Here is an 18,940-nt window from a genome sequence, read left to right on the forward strand (position 1 = left end):
CTGCTGCCAGTACAATGGCAGAATGGGTGGTGACACACTTCCTTTCCCCAAAACCACTGAGGCATGCCAGCAGCAGGGAAATAGAAGCCTTCCCCAGAAATCCCATCTGGGGTCTGGAGATGTTTGTTCCCCAGAGCAAACCAGCCATGGTCTCCTCCATCTGTGCCCTCTCCCCCTGCAATGCAAATGCATCAGGTGTATCTTCCATCCGCCCCATGGCATCATCCCCACTGGGCTGGGGACCAAAGGAAGAGCTTTTGGGACCCACCTGCCCCCTGCCACTAGGGCGCAAGAGAGGCGGCAGAGATGGCAGCCTCCATGGGACAATCCCCGAAAAAACATCCCCCAAACCGCCGAGAATGCTGATCTTGAAAGCAGGCAGATGCACTGCCCCTGCCCCCAGCTGTCGCGCACCCCCGGCTCCATGGAAGGAGAGACCAGCCACCGGGGCCGCTGCTACAGAGGCAACCGGTCCAGGATGGTCCGAGCTCAAACAAACAGCCATTTCCAGGGCAGTCTCTGACACCGACATGGTGGACAGAGTCTCCGACAGCGGCAGAACTGCTGGGGCGGCCGGTGCGAGCGGCAGGGGGGCCAGAACCAGGGAGGGAATCGCGCTGCACGTAGGAGCGGCCGTGGGCTGCTCCGAGAGTCCTGCGGGTTCGGCGGCGTCTCCAACACCATCCTGAACAGGGACTGTCTCGGCTTGAGGCGGCAGGAAGGCGGGTGGAAGCGGTGGGGGGGCTGGAGCCGGGGACGACCCCTCCTCTGCTGAGCGGGAAGCTGCAGACGCGTTTTCGTCGCCTAGCAACAATGGCGCAGGCGCAGGAAGCGCTGTTTCTGAATTCGCAGATGCAAGCGGGGAAGCCGGTGAAGCTGCGGGTGGGGCCGCCTGGAGAGGCGGCCGCTTTGGCAGGGCGGGTCTTGGAGGCGGCCGTTGGGCTGGCAGGGGCGGCTGCAGCGCAGGTCTTGGAGGTGGCCGCGGGGGTCCGGCAAGTGGGGGGGCCTCGGGGACCAGTACCACCCCCATCTCTGAGTGGGGCTGGGTCCGAGAGGCCAACTGGGAAGAAGCCTGCCGGGCTTCCAGGGGCGGCACCAACGGCGCTGGCTTGAGCGGCACCGCCTCCTCCTATATCCCCTGTGAGGGAGAAGGGTGGGGGGAAGAAACGGCTGCATCTGCGCATGCCTCGGAGAAAGAGTAAAAAAACTTCTTCACGCAGCGCAGTTTCATCCCCCCATGCCGCAAAGCAGGAGGGGGCTGGGAAGCAGAATCTCATCCCCCACTGGGTCTTCTCCAGCTGGGGACAGTGGAAACGGAGCCAATCCATAGCAGTTAGAAATCCATGGAAAAATAGCTTCTCTCCGTTTCAAAACTGGGAAGTGCTTTCTAAATGCTGGGCAGACAAGAGGGAAGTTGCACCCCCTGACCCCAAACAAATCGAAAAATGGAGTCCATGCATTCCCATAGGAAAACATCCAAGGCGTATAGGACATCAGTAAAGAACCCAAAAAGCTTTGCCCATCAAAAGAACTCATAGAGATCTGTTTTTGACCAGAAAAATCCATCCCCTCCACACTCCATCTTTGCCAGAGGGCAATAAGCTTCTTCTCTGAAGGAGAGAACTAAACCTCTTCCTCCAAGGCATGTGTCCCCCATACGAACAGCCGCAAACTTCTCAGGGTGGAATCGTCAGGAAGAGAAAAGCCAACAGTACTTTTTGAAAGAGTCCAGCATGCTCTGGCCCGCTCCACGGTTCTGCTGCTCTTTCCGAACATCTCCCAGAGGGTTTTCAGGTTCTCTTTGTGGTCAGCCTTGGCTGTGAACTCTGTCCCAATCAGGATCTTCAGTTCTTCAGCTCCTGGCTTAAATCCACTTCTATGGTCACTTCAAAGCCACCATCAAATGCTACACGGACAGGATTTTACCCTGTGCAGAAATTTTGTTCCTCTGGGCTTATCAAATTAATTTTTGCTCTGACACAAGGGGTTACCAAATATTACAGGGCCCTGATGAGGGTCTTCAGGGTGAGAGAAGTGGATGAGAATCTTGGTTCATGATCAGAAGGCTAGATTTATTGATATATGATATATAATGCATTTTTACTATACTAAAAGGAATAAAGAGAGAAGTTGCAGAGGCTGCTAAGCTAAGAATAGCATAGAAAAGAATGAATAAGAAAGTTCTGTGTCCAGCAGAAAGCAAGGACACACTCTTCTGTGAGTGGTCAGCAAATCCAAACACTCACAGAAGCCCAATCACCGCTGCACCTGTTGCATTCCACACCAGCCGATAACCATTGTTTACATTCTTCTTCTGGGGCCTCAGCTTCCCAGAAGATGAACAAATCCCAAAGAAAGGATTTCTCTGAAAAAATGTCTGCGACAATGTGAAATTCATTTATTACTTACAAAGAGCAGAAAAAGGGGAAATAAAATATGCCCCTCAGGTCCTTCCTTCCAGCTCTGCCTCCCACCCCAGCAGTGCAGGGAGACAGGGAATGGAGGTTATGGTCAGTTCATCACCCATGGCTTCTGCCCCTGCTCAGGGAGAGGAGTGGTTCCCCTGCTGCACCGTGGGTCCCTCCCAAGGGAGACAGTTCTACAGGAGCTTCTCCCATGTGAGTCCATTTCAGGGGCAGCAGCCCTCTGCAAACTGCTGCATTGTGAGTCCATGCCAGGGACAACAGTCCTTCCCAAACTGCTGCAGCATGGGTCACTCTTCCAGGGGGTGCATTCCTCCAGGGACAGGCTGCTCCAGCCTGGGAACAGGGCCCCTCTGTCCGTGGCTCTCCTACAGGGTGCCTGGGTCTCCAGTGCCTGGAGAACCTCCTGCCCCTCCTTCTGTACTGACTTTGATGTCTGCACAGTTGTTCTTCTCATATGTTCTCCCTCTGACTGGAGTAAAAACTGTGCCACAATCTCTGTTTTGATTTTTTTTTTAAATCTGTTATCTCAGGGGCATTGCTACCGTTTGTAACTGGCCCATCCTTTGCCAGCAGCAGGTCCATCTTTGCAGCCAGCAGGAATTGGCTGTGCCAGACACGGTGGAAGCTTCCAGCAGCTTCTCACAGGAGCCATCCCTATCCCCCCCTGTGAAATACAAAGCTGTGTTTCGTGTCAGGTACATACAGGCAATGTGTGTATTTGTGATTGTAATATGTGTGGAAACCAACCATGGGACACTTATAAAGACGAATTCTAATATTACTGAGGAAAGTAAAGCATGGAAGAAGGCCTTTGAGCTTATTCTTTGTTCGTAATTAACCTTGTTAAGTCTTAAGTTGATTTAGGAGCATTTGAATTAAAGCTTTAAGGATGTTGCTTTCTGACAGGAACTTTCTGCTTGTAGCTAAGCCTGACAGAGTTTTGCACCAATAACCTTTTGAAGTATAATTTTGGAATATTGCTTGTAGTAAGGATCTTTGAACCTATAGCTTTAGAATATATATAAAGGAAACCTGCTTATCTCACACCTTAACAAAACACTGAAAAGCAGCTTGAGAAAGGAAGATTAACATCAACTCAAGGATTTATATTTTCAATCTAGGGAAGTTGGACATCACTGTTATGAGATTTATAGTCCTTGCAATTAAAAGATGGACCCACATCTGGAGAGCTGGACCTCACCATCTGCCAGACTTTTTCCTTCTTTTAGAAACCAAATCACCTCCATCTGGTGATACTCCTTTCTGGGATACATCCTGAGAAAAACTAAATCACAATAGGTATAGAATTTTGATGTAAAAATTGGGAACAGAAAGTGCTGATGAGTAAAAATTGGGAATAGAAACTGCTGAGAAAGCTTATAATTACACGTATAAATACCTGTAAGCCTCAACTATTGGTGTGCAGTTGGAGGGAAAACTTCCCCCACTGTACCCAGTGCTGTATTGCTCATGCTTTACCATATTAATTAATAAATTGATTGCTGCTTGAATATTGGCCTAGTCAAGCATCTTATTTATAACACAGTGCTCAGTGGATGCTCGAGGGGCCTCTGTGCCTCATGCCCTGGGAATGCTTCAGAGCGGCTGGAGGGGGTATCCCTGTCCCTGTCATCATAGACTATTCCCCAGGGGGTATCCCTGTCACCCCACGCCATTCCCCAGGGGGTGTCCCTGTCCCTGTCACCCCAGGCCATTCCCCAGGGAGTGTCCATGATTCTCACCCCAGGGAATGCCTGGGGGGTCTCCCTCCCTCTCACCCCTGTGCCAGGGGGTGCTCGGGGCAGTCTCTGTCTCTCTCAGCCAAGGGGGTGCTCAGGGGGTCTCTGTCCCCTCACCCTGGGGGATTCTCAGGGGGGTCTCCATCCCTCTGGCCTCAGGCAATGCCTGTGCAGGGCTGGGGACCAGGGGGTCTGTTTCCGCTCACCTCTGAGGGTGCTCGGGGCTAGGGGTCTCTCCAACCTTCTCATGCCTGCGGAGGCCGGGGAGGTCTCTGTCCCTTTCAGCCCTGCTGTGACCCCACCCAAACACCATTGGGGTCAGAGGGACAGAGACAACTCCAAAGCTCCAGAGGGGCTGAACCTGGGATTTGGCTTGGGGCTGAGAATTTAAGAAGAGGCTGGAATTGGGGCTGGGGTTGGAGCTGGGGCTGAGATTTGGATTAGAGCTGGGATTGGGTTAAGGGTAGACATGGAATTGGCTTTAGGGCTGGAGTTGGGATTGGGTCTGGGGCTAGATGAATCTGGCACTGAGATGAGATAAAATACAGAACTGTGAGTGTGCCTAAACATGGAGTGAGATTGAGACAAGGATCAAGGTCAGGTTTGGGACTGAGCTCACCCAGAGCAGGACAGGGGGATGTCACTGCAAGATGTCCCTGGCATTGTCCCAGCCCTCCTCAGGCACCTCCAAACAGGGTGGGCAGCTAGGTGCCCCAAGATCCAGGTGCTCGCACACTGCCCCTCCATACCAGGCAAGCATTCCCTGAGGGCAGCCCTGACTGTGACCCCTGGAGCTCTGGAATCAGCCCTCACATCCCTGTGGGAGCAGCTACAGACAGGATGGGAGAGTCCTCCCCACCCTAATTCCTGAGGAACAGTGAAGCCCAGCTGCCGTTTTCTTCTGGTGCCTCCTCCTCTCCTCAGCTGAGGATGTCAAACTCCCCAGGAGCAGCAAAATCCCCATTCCCTGTTTCATTGTGGCCGCAGCCTGGAACATCCACTCAGAATGAAGGACTTTCTGACAGCCCTGCTCAATGACACTGGGAGGAGGTTTGTGAGAAAGGGAAGAAATTGTATTTTGATAGGAAATAAAAGGTGCAAAATTATTTCTTTCTGTCCCATTAATTTTCAGTCAGTTGCAGTTCTGTTTTCAGAGTGACACCTTCTCAGCTGATTGTGTTTGTGCCCTCCTTTCTCTACTTCCTTTCTTTGCCTTCTCTGTCCCTCTCTGCTCTTGACCTAGGGCCACTCCCACCAAACACCTTGCCCTGATTTAATTCCCAATCCATGAACTACAACATGTAACATGTGTGAAGTTATGAAGGCTGGCAGTGAAATGTCACTGTAGCATCTTGCTCCACTTGGCTTTTGGCTCCTTCTTAAAAGCTTTGCCTTCCAGGGCAGGAACATCTTTTCCTGGCTGAGAAATGGAATTCCAGCCCCTGGGAGTGTGTGCTGTGGATCCCTGAGGGGCATTCCTGAGGCTCCCAGGGTGCTGCTCCTGCTATGCCTCCCAAGGAGCTGTGCAGGGCCAGGGTACAAGGTCCAGCAGCTGTGCTGGTTCTGCAGTGCCACAAGGACCTCTGGGTCCATGAGTTTCCCTACTGCCAACAGCGGTTCCTTGGTTCCCATGATGCCCTGCTGTGTCACCATGGATATTTGGTGCCATGAAGTTCTTCAGTGTCGCAATGGCCTCCCTTGCTCCATGAGCTTCCACAGTATCAGAATGGCCTCCTTGGAAGGGCAGTGTCACCATGGACCATTGCCTCCATGCGGCCCCGCTGGTTCACCATGGACTCCTTGGTTCCATGAGATTCTGGGGGTGCCTCCATGGTCTCCTTGGATCCACAGTGTCACAACGGACCTCTGGATCCACGTGGCCCTGCTTTGTCACCATGGCCCCTTGGGTCCATGGCACCCCAGGGTCACAATTGGCTTCTTGCTTCCATACCACCCCCTCAGTGCTAAAATGGCCTCTTCATTCCATGAGGAACAACAAAAGTTTTGTAGAAACATTGAGCAAATCCTGCTTAACACATGTGGGAACTTCTGTTTGCATTCAAGAGAGAGGTTAAAGGTGAGGATGGCACCGGCAGCTTCCATCTGCAACAGAGATCTAGGGAAAGGACAAGGACAGAGAATTCAGCTGCAAGACTCAGAGAATTCTGCTTCCAGAGATCATTTCTGCTCACACTGTCCCTTGGAGAATGGTGACACCATTCAAGGCACCCTGTACTGAGCAGGTGGCTCCTGAGTGGGGTTTTTAGTTTAGGAAACCTGCTCTGGCTTTTCCATGCTTTCCTTACCAACAGGAAAACTTTTCCTGGGCCTGTGTGCAGGCAGAGCCCTGAGGAGAGCAAGTGGTACATGGTGCAGTGGGCTGGACATGGAGCTGCAGAGCTCAGGAGACGAGGTTCTGCTGCAGAACACAGGGATGTCAGTCCCAGATGGGCAATGTCAGACATGGTGAGGCTGGGGGTGAGGAGCAGCTGATTCAAATAGGGTCAGCCCTCAAGGGGCTCATTCTTCTCTGTGCCCAGAGCTCCTAAGGAGACATTCAGCATCAAGATCACCTGGGGGATGCTTCTATCAGCTCTTCTCTGAACTGGAAAATAAAAAAAATATCACTTGATTATAAAAAAGGTCCTAAGGTGCACTCTTAATTCTCCATTCTTAAAAGAGCTCCAAATTGACTCCAAACTGATTTAAGGGCCTGTACACCTGTACAGGCCCTGAAATCCTGTAGACAATTGCAGGAAGAGGAAGAACTCCCGAGGTCTTTCTGTATTTTAATGATCCTGATGGTGGATTAGGGGCTGAGTCCAGGACCCTCAAGCACTGAGAGAAGGCTGAGGAAGCTGCTCAAGGAGTCAGCAGCAAAACTCCGAGTCCCAGGGCCCAACTGAGGGCAGGGAGTGCCAAAGGCTCCTCAGGGACTGCTGAGAGCAGATCCTTGAGGCCAGGATTGCAGGGAGCCAAAGGCTCTGAGCAGGAAACCACAATGCTGAGCAAGGCCTGGGCTGCCTGGGGGAAGGAATGTCTCGGTCCCTCTGTGAACCTCTCAGGAACCCTTGGCCAGTCCCAAGTCGGCAGACACCGGGGGGCAGCTCCAACAGCGGGGAGACGCTCTCTGTGCCCCGAGGGTACTGAGGGCACATGGGCTGGTTGCCTTTGCAGCAGAAGGGACACCAGAGACATCAGTAGGAGATAAAGGGCCGACTCTTAGCAGGGGTTATTCCAAGGTTTTATTCCAGGAGTCCCAAAGGAGCTCCTGCACCTCAGGGGCCTCCTGCTGAGAACCCCGGGAGATGTGCCAAGGTTACATTTAAAGGGAGGTGGAAACAAAAAGTAGATAACATTTTACTAACCAATGAGTGACCCTAAGGGATGGGTGCTGGGGGATAGACATTTAGGACAGCATATGGGGCAAGGCTTGGGGGACTGACCCCTGGCCTCTGGCTAATCACTTGACAACTTGGACTGAAGCTTCTAGATGGAGGGGATGGGATGCTGAGTGATTGACAGAGGGCCAGGGTGGGGATTTGGGGATGATCTCATCCAGGGAGAGGAATAACACAGGTAAGGGGAGGGGGGCATAGTCTGGCATAAATCATTTGGGAAAAATATAGGGATACAAAACAAAACTACTTCAAAGTATAAAAACACACTACAACAAAGGCAGAAAGGCCAAGCCCTGAGTCCAGCCTGGGACAGCAGGGCCTGTCCCTCTTGACTGGCTTGGGGCTGTTTGTGGGGCACTGGGATGTGAGGGGCAGCAACAACAAATGTCATAAACCTGTGTCACCCTCCAGATCCTCATGGAACCAAGGCCCAGTGTGACACAGTGGGGCCTCTGGCCTCAGAGCTATGTGATTGACAGCTATGCCAGGCCAGGGCTGGGGGCAGGGCTCTGTCCCACCACAAACCAAGGCCTGACCCGGCCCTGGCCCCACACGGGCATTCCGAGCATCCCAAGGTGTCTCAGGACATCGATCTCATCCAGCCTCTGACAGCGACCACGATGACACTATGGAACCTCATGAAACAAGGAGACCTTTGTGCAGCTCGATGCACTATGAATGCAAGGGTCAATGATTGAACTGTGGGCCCATAGAAACAAGGAGCCATTGTGACACAGCGGGGCCGCACAAGGGACCCTTGTGACTCTGTTGAAGCTCCTAAAACCAAGAAGCCTTTGTGACATTGCAAGACCTCATGGAATCAAGGAGAATACTGTGACAGTATGGAGACCCATGAAATCAAGGGAACATGGAACAGGTCTGCCGGGTTTGGCCTCTTGGGGGCGATCTGACAGGTCCCACTGAATTTGATATGTCAACGACCACTTCCCATCTGACCATGAAGCACTTTGACTCCGTGCTTTTATTCCTATGGGAAAGAACTATCTGTCTTGTCTAGGCTCACATGGCTGAAATTAGGATTCCACCTCTAAATATCCCTATATCCAAGGGTTGCTCCCACATAAAATCTGCTAATACAGTCAAGTCTAGCTAGACATGGCCTCTGGAGACTGCCCCTGCACCACTGGGACTCACTTGTTTCCTTCCTAGAGAGACAATTGTGACACTGCGGAGCATTGCGGAACCAATAGGCCACGGTGACACTGCAGACCCCTGTGGAACCTATTACACTGTAGGAACTTGTGGAACCAAGGGGAACATTGTGACCCTGCAGGGTACCATGGATCCCAGGGGCCACTGTGACACTGGGGGGCCTCATGGAACCAAAGACATCACTGTGGCTCTGTTGGGCCACATAGTCCCAAGGGGCCAGTGTGAAGCAGCAGGGCTTTGTTGAACCAAGAGGTCATTGCTGCATTTCAGGGCCTTGTGGAGCCAAAGGGCCATTGTGATCCTGCAGGGCATCGTGGATCCATGGAGACCATTGTGACATTGCAAGGCCCCATGGAATCACAGAGAGTATTGTGACACTGTGGGGCCTCATGGAACCAAAGGGCCATTGTGACCCTGCAGGGTCTCATGGAAGGAAGAGGCCATTATGACACTATGGGAAGTTGTGGAAAAAAGGGGATCATTGCAGCACTACTGGGCTCCAATGGAACCAAGGGGCCATGGTGACACAGAGGGGGTTCATGGAACCAATAGACCATTAGGACACTGTGGGGCATTGTGGAATCATGGAGACCATTAAGATCCTTAAGGACTTGTCTAACCAAGGGGCCATTATGACACCTGAGAACATCATGGAAGTAAGAGAACCATTGTGGCACTGCAGGGCCCTGTGGAAGTAAGGGAACATGAAACAGGTGTGGCTGCCTTGGCCTCCCAGGGGTCACCTGACAGGTCTGGTTGACCTTGGAATGTGGAAGCCACTCCCATCTGCCCCTGAAACCTTGGGGCTCTGGGCTTTCCTTTGTATGGAAAACAAATGTCCATCTTTTCCAGGCATCCGTGGCCGAAATTAGGATTCCACCTCCAAATTTCTGTGTATCCAAGGATTGCTGCCAGAAAAAAGCTGCCAGGACAGACAGGTCTGGCTGGTCTTTGACTCCTGAGTGCTAGCACTCAACTATTTTCCAAACACTGGAAAGGGCTCTCTGCTTTTATTTTTGTGGAAGAAAACATCCCTTATCTTGAGGCACAAATGTCTGAAATTAAGACTCCACATTCATATTTCAAATATCTAAGGGTTGCTCCAAGCAAACCTGCCAGGAGAGACATATCAGGCTTGCCTTGGCCTCTGGTGGCAGCCATTAATCAGCTCCTGAAACATGGGGGCTCCGTGGTTTCCTTCCTATGGAGACCAATGTGACATTGGGAGCCTTGTGAAATGGAGGGGCCATTGTGACACTGCAGAGCACCATGGATCCAAGGGACCATTGTGACACTTTGGAGCCTCGTGGATCCAAGGATATAATCGTGGCTCTATTTGGCCGCATGGTGCCAAGGGGCCAGAGCAAAGCAGCGGTGTGGGAGTTAGCCCAGCTGTAACTCAGAGTCAGCCAGATTTTATCCCAAAAGAATTGGACATGAGTTTCAAACCCTGGGAATCATTTGTTTAACTTAGGGTGCACCTGATAGTTCTCCCATAAGCCTTTAGTGTTGCTATGCTAATTTGTCCAAGTTCTACTCCCCTATTGGTTACTTGTTTCCCCTATAGGGTTATAGTTCTAGAGTATTCTACCCCTAAGTGTCTATGTTGTTTCTTCCCCTTTGTCTCGGGTCTTTGGATCCTGCCCCTCATACTTGACCTCTCCATGTTTATTGTTTCTCACCCTGTTAATAAAGTTCCTTTTTAACAACTCCAATGATCCTGCTTCTTTTCATTTTTGCCTCCCTTGCCCTGAAGTCAGGGAACCAGAGAGGTTTCTCATAGCCACCTTCATTGTGATATCTAGCACCCGAACAGGGACCATGGCATTCAGGGATCCCTGTGTCAGTCACGTCAGATGGGGTTAGCTGATGGATAGGCCAGTACTCCCTGAGATTTTGGACTGTGCCAGGCCCTGCTGATTCATCGTTGCTTAAAGGGACCCTGCCCAGGATCGGCAGGAACAACGATGGTTTCACATGCATAGGATTGCAGGTGGGTTTGGGGTAATGCAAGATATTTATTGCCCATTTTGCCACTGCATTTTTACAATATGCACCCAAGTCCCATAATTGAGTTGGGGTGTTCCGGTGCCTCCTCCCCATAAGGCAGAGAAAAAGAAAAATGGGCCGCCAGATGTCCAAAGTAGAAAGAAGCATATATGGATGCTTTCATTCTCACTGATCATGACCAAATAGTTTCAAATAATGAATTAAAATCAATCAATGATCAGGTGGATCATTAAAAATTTTCCAGATGCCTCTGCTGACGAAATCCATACCACTGAATTTTGGGACTCAGTGGGAGTTAAATTTTCCAACCTTTCGATCAAAAGGGACTCCATTGCACCCAGAGCCACTCTGAATCTGCATATTCCCCATCTTCCACACCATCCTTGAGACCCTTCACCAGCAAGCAGTGTGTTGAAAACTCAACCCGTTGGTCACTCCTAACTCAGGACCTCCCCTCAAACCTGACTTTCTCAGACCTTCCATGATGGTCCAAGATGGCAATGGAGCATCATGCGCTGGAGACTCAAGATGGAAGGAGCCCAAATGTGGCTCAGGAGCCCCACCATCCTACCTCCATCATGGCTCCTCCACTTCCTGCAACTACAACCTTCTCTTCTGCCCTGAATGAACCTCCAGACTCCACCCCCATGACTGTGGGTAAGGCCCAATTGTCAATCATTCCACCTTCACCCTGGACCATGCCTACAGAACTGCATCCCAGAAGCCCACCATCCCAAATCAAGGCCCTTCGTCCCCAACACCTGACAAAATGTCAGTGCCCTTTGCCTCACCCTCCGGCAACAATATAACCCCATGATCAAAGATACTAAGCCGAACTTTCACACTATTTCTAAACCAAATGTTCCTGTTCAAAGTTACCCTTCCTCCTCAGAAGACAGTTTGGATTCCCCAGAGCCACCTCACAACTCAACCCCAGAAGATCCCTAGGAAAAGATCTGGAAAGAAACAGTTAAGGAAGGAGACTGGCAAATAGTCATGAAACTCCTCATTGCCCCGGGATGTTACGAAAGAAGGGGGCAGAATCCCAGGTATCAGCCATTGGTTTATGGGGAAATCAAGGATCTATGTAGGGCAGCTAAAGACCATAGGGGAAGGACTTACTTTGTTTTAATGGGCTAATGAGGGCCATGTTTACAGCACATGTCTTAATCTCCTATGATTTAAAATGTAATATGACCATGTTTCTGTCACTTACAGAATACACTCTGTGGGAAGGGGGATGGAAGTGTTTACTAAATCAATTCATAGCAATGACTATGCTAATAATGAGGCAAGGGCAGAAGTGACAATGGACCATCTAGCTGGAGAAGGACAACACAGCCTACCAGATGACCAAGCAACAGGTATCCCCAGAGATGTATTGGATGATATCAAAGAGATGGCTTTGCAAGCTTTAATCCAGGTATCGGATGGTAGCACTCCCAATTTGGACTACCTTGGGTGGCGGTGGCTGCAGCTAAAGCTTTAGGACAATTAGACCATCTTGAGTGCCTGTTAAGTAAGCAAGCCAATGCTACATTGAGTGGCCTGCTCTCAGACATAGAGACCATCAGACATGCCACCTTGCAGAACAGTGATAGAGTTTTTACTCTGGACACATTGGAATGGCAGTGTAGACTCTGAGAGCTGTGTTGTAAGAACCTTTCCAGCCAAAGCGCATCAATCCACGAGAGCAGTCAGGTACTGAAGGAAGGGTTCAAGAAGTTTCAAGTGGAAAACAAAGACTGGGTGAATAACTCTTCCAATCCAAGGGGCTGAAGGGTTGGATGATTTCTAGCTAAAACAGGACTATTCATTCTCTTAGTGATTGTTGTATTGTTATTTGTCCCATGTTTGTTTGAATGCTTTTAGAAAGTCTTACAAAATTCTTTCAGTTCCATCATTGTTGTAAAGCAGAACAGAGAAAGATACCCAACACAGGCTCCTCACGGACTCCATGGAGGAGGGAACTGGAGGCCAGGATGGCACAAAAAACTCTCAGAGACTCAGTGTAGGAGGGAAAATCCTTAAAAGTACCTAAAAGTATTCTTAAATCTATAAATATCTTAAAAACCTTGAGTATCTCAAAACATTAATGAGCCCCACTGAGTGTCAGTACAAAGTTCTCAAGGGACTCATTAAAGCAGATAAGTGGGGCCATGATTGCACAAACCTCTCACAGAGTCTGGATCAAAAGGGAAACACCAAGTACCTTAAAATAACTGAAGTACCTTGAAGCATTAATGAGCCCCACTGAGTGTTGCTACTGACAAAGTCTCTCCAGGGATTAATTAAAACAGATAATTGGAGGCCATGATTGCACAAACCTCTTAGACACTCCAAGGCAAAAGCCAAACCCAAAGTCCTTTGAAAAACCTGCAGTCCCTGCAGGGAGCATTAAGGAGCTCCCAGGGGCATTTCTGAGCAAGGATCCCCAGGGACTCCTTCCAGCAGATCCTTGAAGCCACTGGGATGTGGGCTAGGGGGGGATACTGAGGGCAGGACAACGGGCTGACAGTGCCTAGCCTGGCTGGGGCTGTGCCAGGAGGCCCAAGGGCCTCAGGACAAGGTGTCTCCTCCCAGCCCTTGCTGGCACAGACCCTGCTGCTGTGGCCCAGAGCACCAAGACTTGGCTTCTGTTTATCCACACCTGTCATCACTGCCTCCACATCTCTGCTCTGCCTGAGGCCTGGGTACACTTTCTCTGTCCTGTCCCTCAGTGGGACCCATTAAAACTTCAAGAAAATTTGGAGTTGGATTCTGACTTGGAGTTCTGGAGAGGTTTCTTCAGCTAGCTCCCTCTCAAGGACTGATGGTCAGGGCCTGAGCACAAAGCCCCAGAGGCTCATTAAAGTCCTTGTGCTGTGTCTGTGCTGCTGAGCTGGGCTGGGCTCCTGGCACAGAGGCAGCTCCTGGTAACCAAGAAAAGCTTCAAAAGCACATTTCTCTTGATGAGCAGCTCTTCTGCCAGCCCAGCAGAGCTGGGGCCCTGCCTGCAGCCACCCCGGGCACAGCACAGAGGCACAGGAGGCTTTAATCAGTCAGGGGTGGGAAGGTGCTGAGAAGTGTCTGGGGTAGAATCACTGCCAGCCCTTGGCACAGGAACCTCTGGCTGCAGGACAATGCAGCTGCAGCTCCTGGAGCCATCTCCTAAAGCTTGAACATCCCAATGCCTACAGACTCTGTGAGTACAACTCTGAATATTTCTGGTGCAGGGGAGGTGAAATGCTCATGAAACTCTGACATGCTCAGGGCTTCTCGTCAGTCATAGAATATTTCCAAAACAACGAATGTTACAAAAATGAGGACATTTCCAAAGACTAGATAGGTATTCAGTTTCCTACAATTGGAGAATGGGGAAAAATATTACATGTTGCTTATGAAATACCATTATTAGTTTTTACAAGTGCCAGAGACATCTGAACTGTTACTTTTAGTGATCAATAGGTTCACAGGAGATCCCTCATGTGCTTGCAGCCATTCTGCCAGCGGACAGACCAGCACCACCTTTGCTGGAGCTATCAGGCTCAGGCTTATCTGTCCTTTCACCAAGCTGCAAACAGAACTTGCTCCCAGGCAGTGCCCTACAAACAGGCAGGGTCCTGTCAGGCCAAGGAGAGTGCACAGAGATTTGGGGTCTGTGAGTGCTGGCAGGGAGAGATCAGGCACAGGGAAACACCTGCAGGAGGAAAATCTGCAGGAGGAAGAGAAAAGATCAAGCAATGAGAGAAAACAAAACCCAGAAATGCTGTAGCAGGGAGAGTTTAAAGATGCCCACAGGATCCCCTCCAGTGCAGCCCCTCCCTCTGAACAAGCCCCCTCCCTTCTGTGCCCCAGCCAAGCCTCTGCCCTCAGGGTCGGGGCTCCAAGTGGTGCAGCCCCTCCTGTGCAGGCAGAGCTGCAGCAGAGCCGTGGGGCAGCTCTGCAGCCCCGGGCCCAGTTCCCTCTGCAGAGCACAGGACTGGGAGCAGCTGCCCGGCCCTGGGGACTCTGGCAGGGGGCACAGCTGGCTCAGGGTGACGCTGTCCCCAGTGCCAGGCTCTGGGCAATACTGTCAGGACAGCCAGGGAAGGAGCTGCATCTCCCTCAATCCAATGCCAGCATAAGGACACTTGGAAGTCTCTCTGAGATTTCAGTCCAAGCTCGGAGCTTCAATGCAGGGTGCAAACCTGTCCAAGAACATCTCTGGGTTATAAGATTAATGGGGAAAGGCAGAGCTGTTCTGACACTGAAAATGATGCTTGGTTGGTGAAATGAGCAATATGAGTCCTTGGCTACAAATGTGGAGCTGGGCTATGGTGCACCCATCTGCTCTCAGCAGTACCTGAGGAATTTTAAGGAAAATGTGGGAGTGTGAACATCCTCCATTTCAGAACAGTGGAAGCCCAGACAAACTCCAAACAGAATGAAGTGACAAACCATCTCCCCTCAATCTCCACTTTGCATCACAGATCTTTCTCCCTGAGTGCACCAGAAATGCTGAGGGTTTCTGACATGCAGGAGCACCAGCAGACATATGGGGCAGCTTATAGAGAAAACCTCCTAACTAAAAAAACTGAAGACCATGTCTGTGTGTTACAGAGGAGGGTGTATGGGAATTGGCTTTGATTTTGGATACAGGTATTTCCTTTAACTCTTCACTGTCCTTTTCTCCATGAACAGATCCCCATATTCAGCCCCAGTAAATGTCCAACAGCAGCTCCATCAGGCACTTCCTCCTGCTGGCATTGGCAGACACGCGGCAGCTGCAGCTCATGCATTTCTGCCTCTTGCTGGGCATCTCCCTGGCTGCCCTCCTGGGCAATGGCCTCATCATCAGCGCCATATCCTGTGGCCACCACCTGCACACACCCATGTTCTTCTTCCTCCTCAACCTGGCCCTCAGTGACCTGGGCATGATCTGCACCACTGTCCCCAAAGCCATGCACAATTCCCTCTGGGATACCAGGACAATCTCCTACACAGGATGCGCTGCTCAGCTCTTTTTCTTTATGCTCTTACTGTCAGCTGAGTACTACCTCCTGACCATCATGTGCTATGATCGCTCTGTGTCCATCTGCAAACCCCTGCACTACAGGACCCTCCTGGGCAGCAGAGCTTGTGCCCACATGGCAGCAGCTGCCTGGGCCAGTGGCTCTCTCTATTCACTGCTGCACACAGCCAATGCATTTTCCCCGCCTCTGTGCCATGGCAATGCCCTGGAATAATTCTTCTGTGAAATCCCCCAGATCCTCAAGCTCTCCTGCGCAAATTCCTACCTCAGGGAACTTGGTCTACTCATAGGTAGTGCTTTTCTGTTTTTTGGTTGTTTTGTGTTTGTAGATTTCTCCTATGTGCAGATCTTCAGGGCTGTGCTGAGGATCCCCTGTGAGCAGGGACGGCACAAAGCCTTTTCCACCTGCCTCCCTCACCTGGCTGTGCTCTCCCTGTTCCTCAGCACTGGCACATTTGCTTACCTGAAGCCCCCCTCCGTCTCCTCCCCATCCCTGGATCTGGCCCTATCAGTTCTGTACTCAGTGATGCCTCCAGCCCTGAACACCCTCATCTACAGCCTGAGGAACCAGGAGCTCAAGGCTGCAGTGTGGACACTCATGACTCGATGGTTTCGGAAACATTAAACTGCTGGCAAGTTTCTGTAAATCACTTGTAAAAAAAGTCATCTTTATACTTCTTGTTGGTTTGGTTGTGGTGGGATTTTCTCCTTTGTTTTAGGTATTCATATAGTCCACAAATAAATGTCAATGTTTGTGCCATTTCTCATTTTGTTTCTCTCCACATTCCCTGTGCCCACAGACTGTGTCAATGAGGGACTGCGCTCTTGGTGGCTTTAAAGTAACTAAAGGATCTCCAGGCAAAGTTTTCTGCAGAGATGCCCTTTTGTTGCCTTCTCTGGAGCTGCAGCAGCGATGTCTGTGTGCAGAGCTGGGGGCAGATCAGTGCTGGCCCAGCAGCTGTGCCCAGCAGAAGCAGCACTCAGTGTTGCCAGTGCTGCTGCCATGGCCCTGCCCTGCTGCCCTGGTGGACCTGGTGTTGCTGTAGGGCCTGAGTGCTCTCGGGGCCGGGCACAGTCCTGGGGGTGGCAGTGCCAGGGCTGCAGCAGGGACAGGCCATGGGCGCTGCTGGGGCAGTGCTGACGCCTCAGGCCAGGGCCTGGGGGCTCCAGGCTCCTTGCCCAGGCTCTCTCAAGTACACAGCCAGGCCAATGCTCACCACAGAAAAGCCCCTAGAGCAGCCCCAGGCTGGCTGTGGGCAGGCTGGGGGCAAACAGCATGGCTGGGCCTCTGCAAGGGCCCTGAGGCAGAAAGGAAGGAGCAGCAGAGCAGGGGCTGATCGATCCCCAGTGTGCTGGACAGCCCAGCGCAGCATCCCAGAGCGTCCTCATGGAGCTGCCAACAACATCCCCCCTGTGCAGCCCTGGCCTCTCCCCCAGCTCACACAGGTGCCCCATCCTTGCAGGCACAGACACAGCAGCACTGGCTCAGCAGCCCCTGTTTGCATTGCACAGAGCAGGGGGAGCAACCCCATGCTGTTGGTGTGGGGACATGAACCTGAGGGAGCACAAATGCCATCAGCTCCTGGGGCCAGCAAGGGCTGGGGGACACCAGGGAAACCACTCAGCTTTGTCCTGGCCTCTGCAGTCAGCCAGAAAGTTTGTTCCCATCAGCGGGGAGTTTCCTGTGCCGCTGCAGACGCTGTTGCTCAGAGCCAGGGCTGCCTGGCAGCCACCCACAAACTGCCCTGAGCATTTCCCTTGCTTCACCTTTGCTTTCTTTACTTTTCTTTGGTACACATTTCTTCCTCTTGCCCAGCCCTGTTCCCATCCCTGTTTGCCCTTTTCTCTCTGGCCCCACTCCCCATTGCAGTTCCTGACTTGGCACCATGGGAACGTCCCTTCGGGTGCAGGATCATCTTACAAGTTCTGCAGGAATTGTCTGCAGGCTCCTGCAGTGCCTGATGCTGCTCCCTTGCCAGAGGCACCCCAGGCCAAGGGAGCACATCTGGGCTGCTGTGTCTGCCCCTGGGGCTCCCTGTTCTGGGCAGTGAGGAGGAGCTGCAGTGGCTCTGCAGGACTGACAGGATGGGCTTTGGGGATGGCAGGAGAAGCTGAGGGACCTGGACTGCTGGAGCTTCTGAAGAGGAGGCCCAGCGCACATCCTGCAACTGCTCCAAGGGTGGTTCCAGAGAATCCCAGAATCAGCAAGGTTGGAAAAGACCTTGTAGATCATAGAGTCCAACCTGTGCCCTAACACTGCCTTGTGTCCTCTGAGCCTCCTCTTCTCCAGGATAAACAACCCCAGCTCCCTCACTTGCTCCTCACAGGACTTGTGTTCCAGACCTCTCCCCAGCCTTGTTGCCCTTCTCTGGACACACTCCAGCCCCTCCATAGCCTTCCTAAACTGGGTGCCCAGAACTGGATGCAGCACTCGAGTTACTGCCCAACTAGTGCTGAGCACAGGGGAAGAATCCCTGCCCTGCTCCTGCTGGCCACACCATTCCTGATCCAGACCAGGAGCCACTGGCCACCTGGGCACACTGCTGGCTCATGTCCAGCCTGCTGTCCATCAGTCCCTGCAGGTCCCTTTCTGCCTGGCTGCTGTCCAGCCACTCTGTCCCCAGCCTGTAGCACTGCAGGGGTTGTTGTGGCCAAGGTGCAGAACCTGGCACTTGGACTTGTGACACCTCACCTTGTTGGGTTTAGCCCCTGCATCCATCCTTCCAGGAGCCCTGCTCCCAGCATGAGCCCAGTTGCTGCTCCTGTGTGCTTCCAGTTTCCTTGTCACACCCAACATGATCCTGGTCACTTCCCCTCACTCCTGGCAGGATCCCTCTTCTTCCCAGTATGAGCCCAGCCCCATTATGACACAATTTGTCCCCAATATGGTCCCAGTTGCTCCCAGTTGCTCCCACTTTCATCCAGTGTGTTCCCAGTTCTACCAGTTGCCCCTCGTATAGTTCCAGTAACTCCCAGTATGATGCCCATCTCTTCCAGCAGGGCCCCAGGCACTCACACTTGTCTTCAGTTCCCCCAGCATGGTCCCAGTCACCCCAAGCACATTCCCAGTGGCTCCCAGTGTTGTCCCAGTCTCCACCTGCATGGTCTCAGGCACTGCCAGTATATCCCAGTTGCCCTGAACATTCTCGTAGTCATTGCCAAGCACTCCCAGTTACTTCAGCGTGGTTCAGCTGCCCC

At 51.8% G+C, this 18,940-nt stretch overlaps 1 protein-coding gene across 1 annotated transcript in view; it reads right to left on the bottom strand.

The window, feature by feature from the left end:
- Window positions 1-1,129: 1,129 nt before the first annotated feature.
- The window catches only part of LOC134413698 (olfactory receptor 14J1-like), a gene marked incomplete at its 5' end in the record, with an annotated part of 59,315 nt that continues 41,504 nt past the window's right edge, over window positions 1,130-18,940 (bottom strand). The window contains one exon of the mRNA XM_063147741.1: window positions 1,130-1,138. Within this exon, the coding sequence (XP_063003811.1) occupies window positions 1,130-1,138 (9 nt within the window). The remainder of the gene's footprint in view (window positions 1,139-18,940) is intronic.

Source organism: Melospiza melodia, unplaced genomic scaffold, assembly GCF_035770615.1.
Source record: "Melospiza melodia melodia isolate bMelMel2 unplaced genomic scaffold, bMelMel2.pri scaffold_48, whole genome shotgun sequence".
Classification (NCBI taxonomy): Eukaryota; Metazoa; Chordata; class Aves; order Passeriformes; family Passerellidae; genus Melospiza; species Melospiza melodia.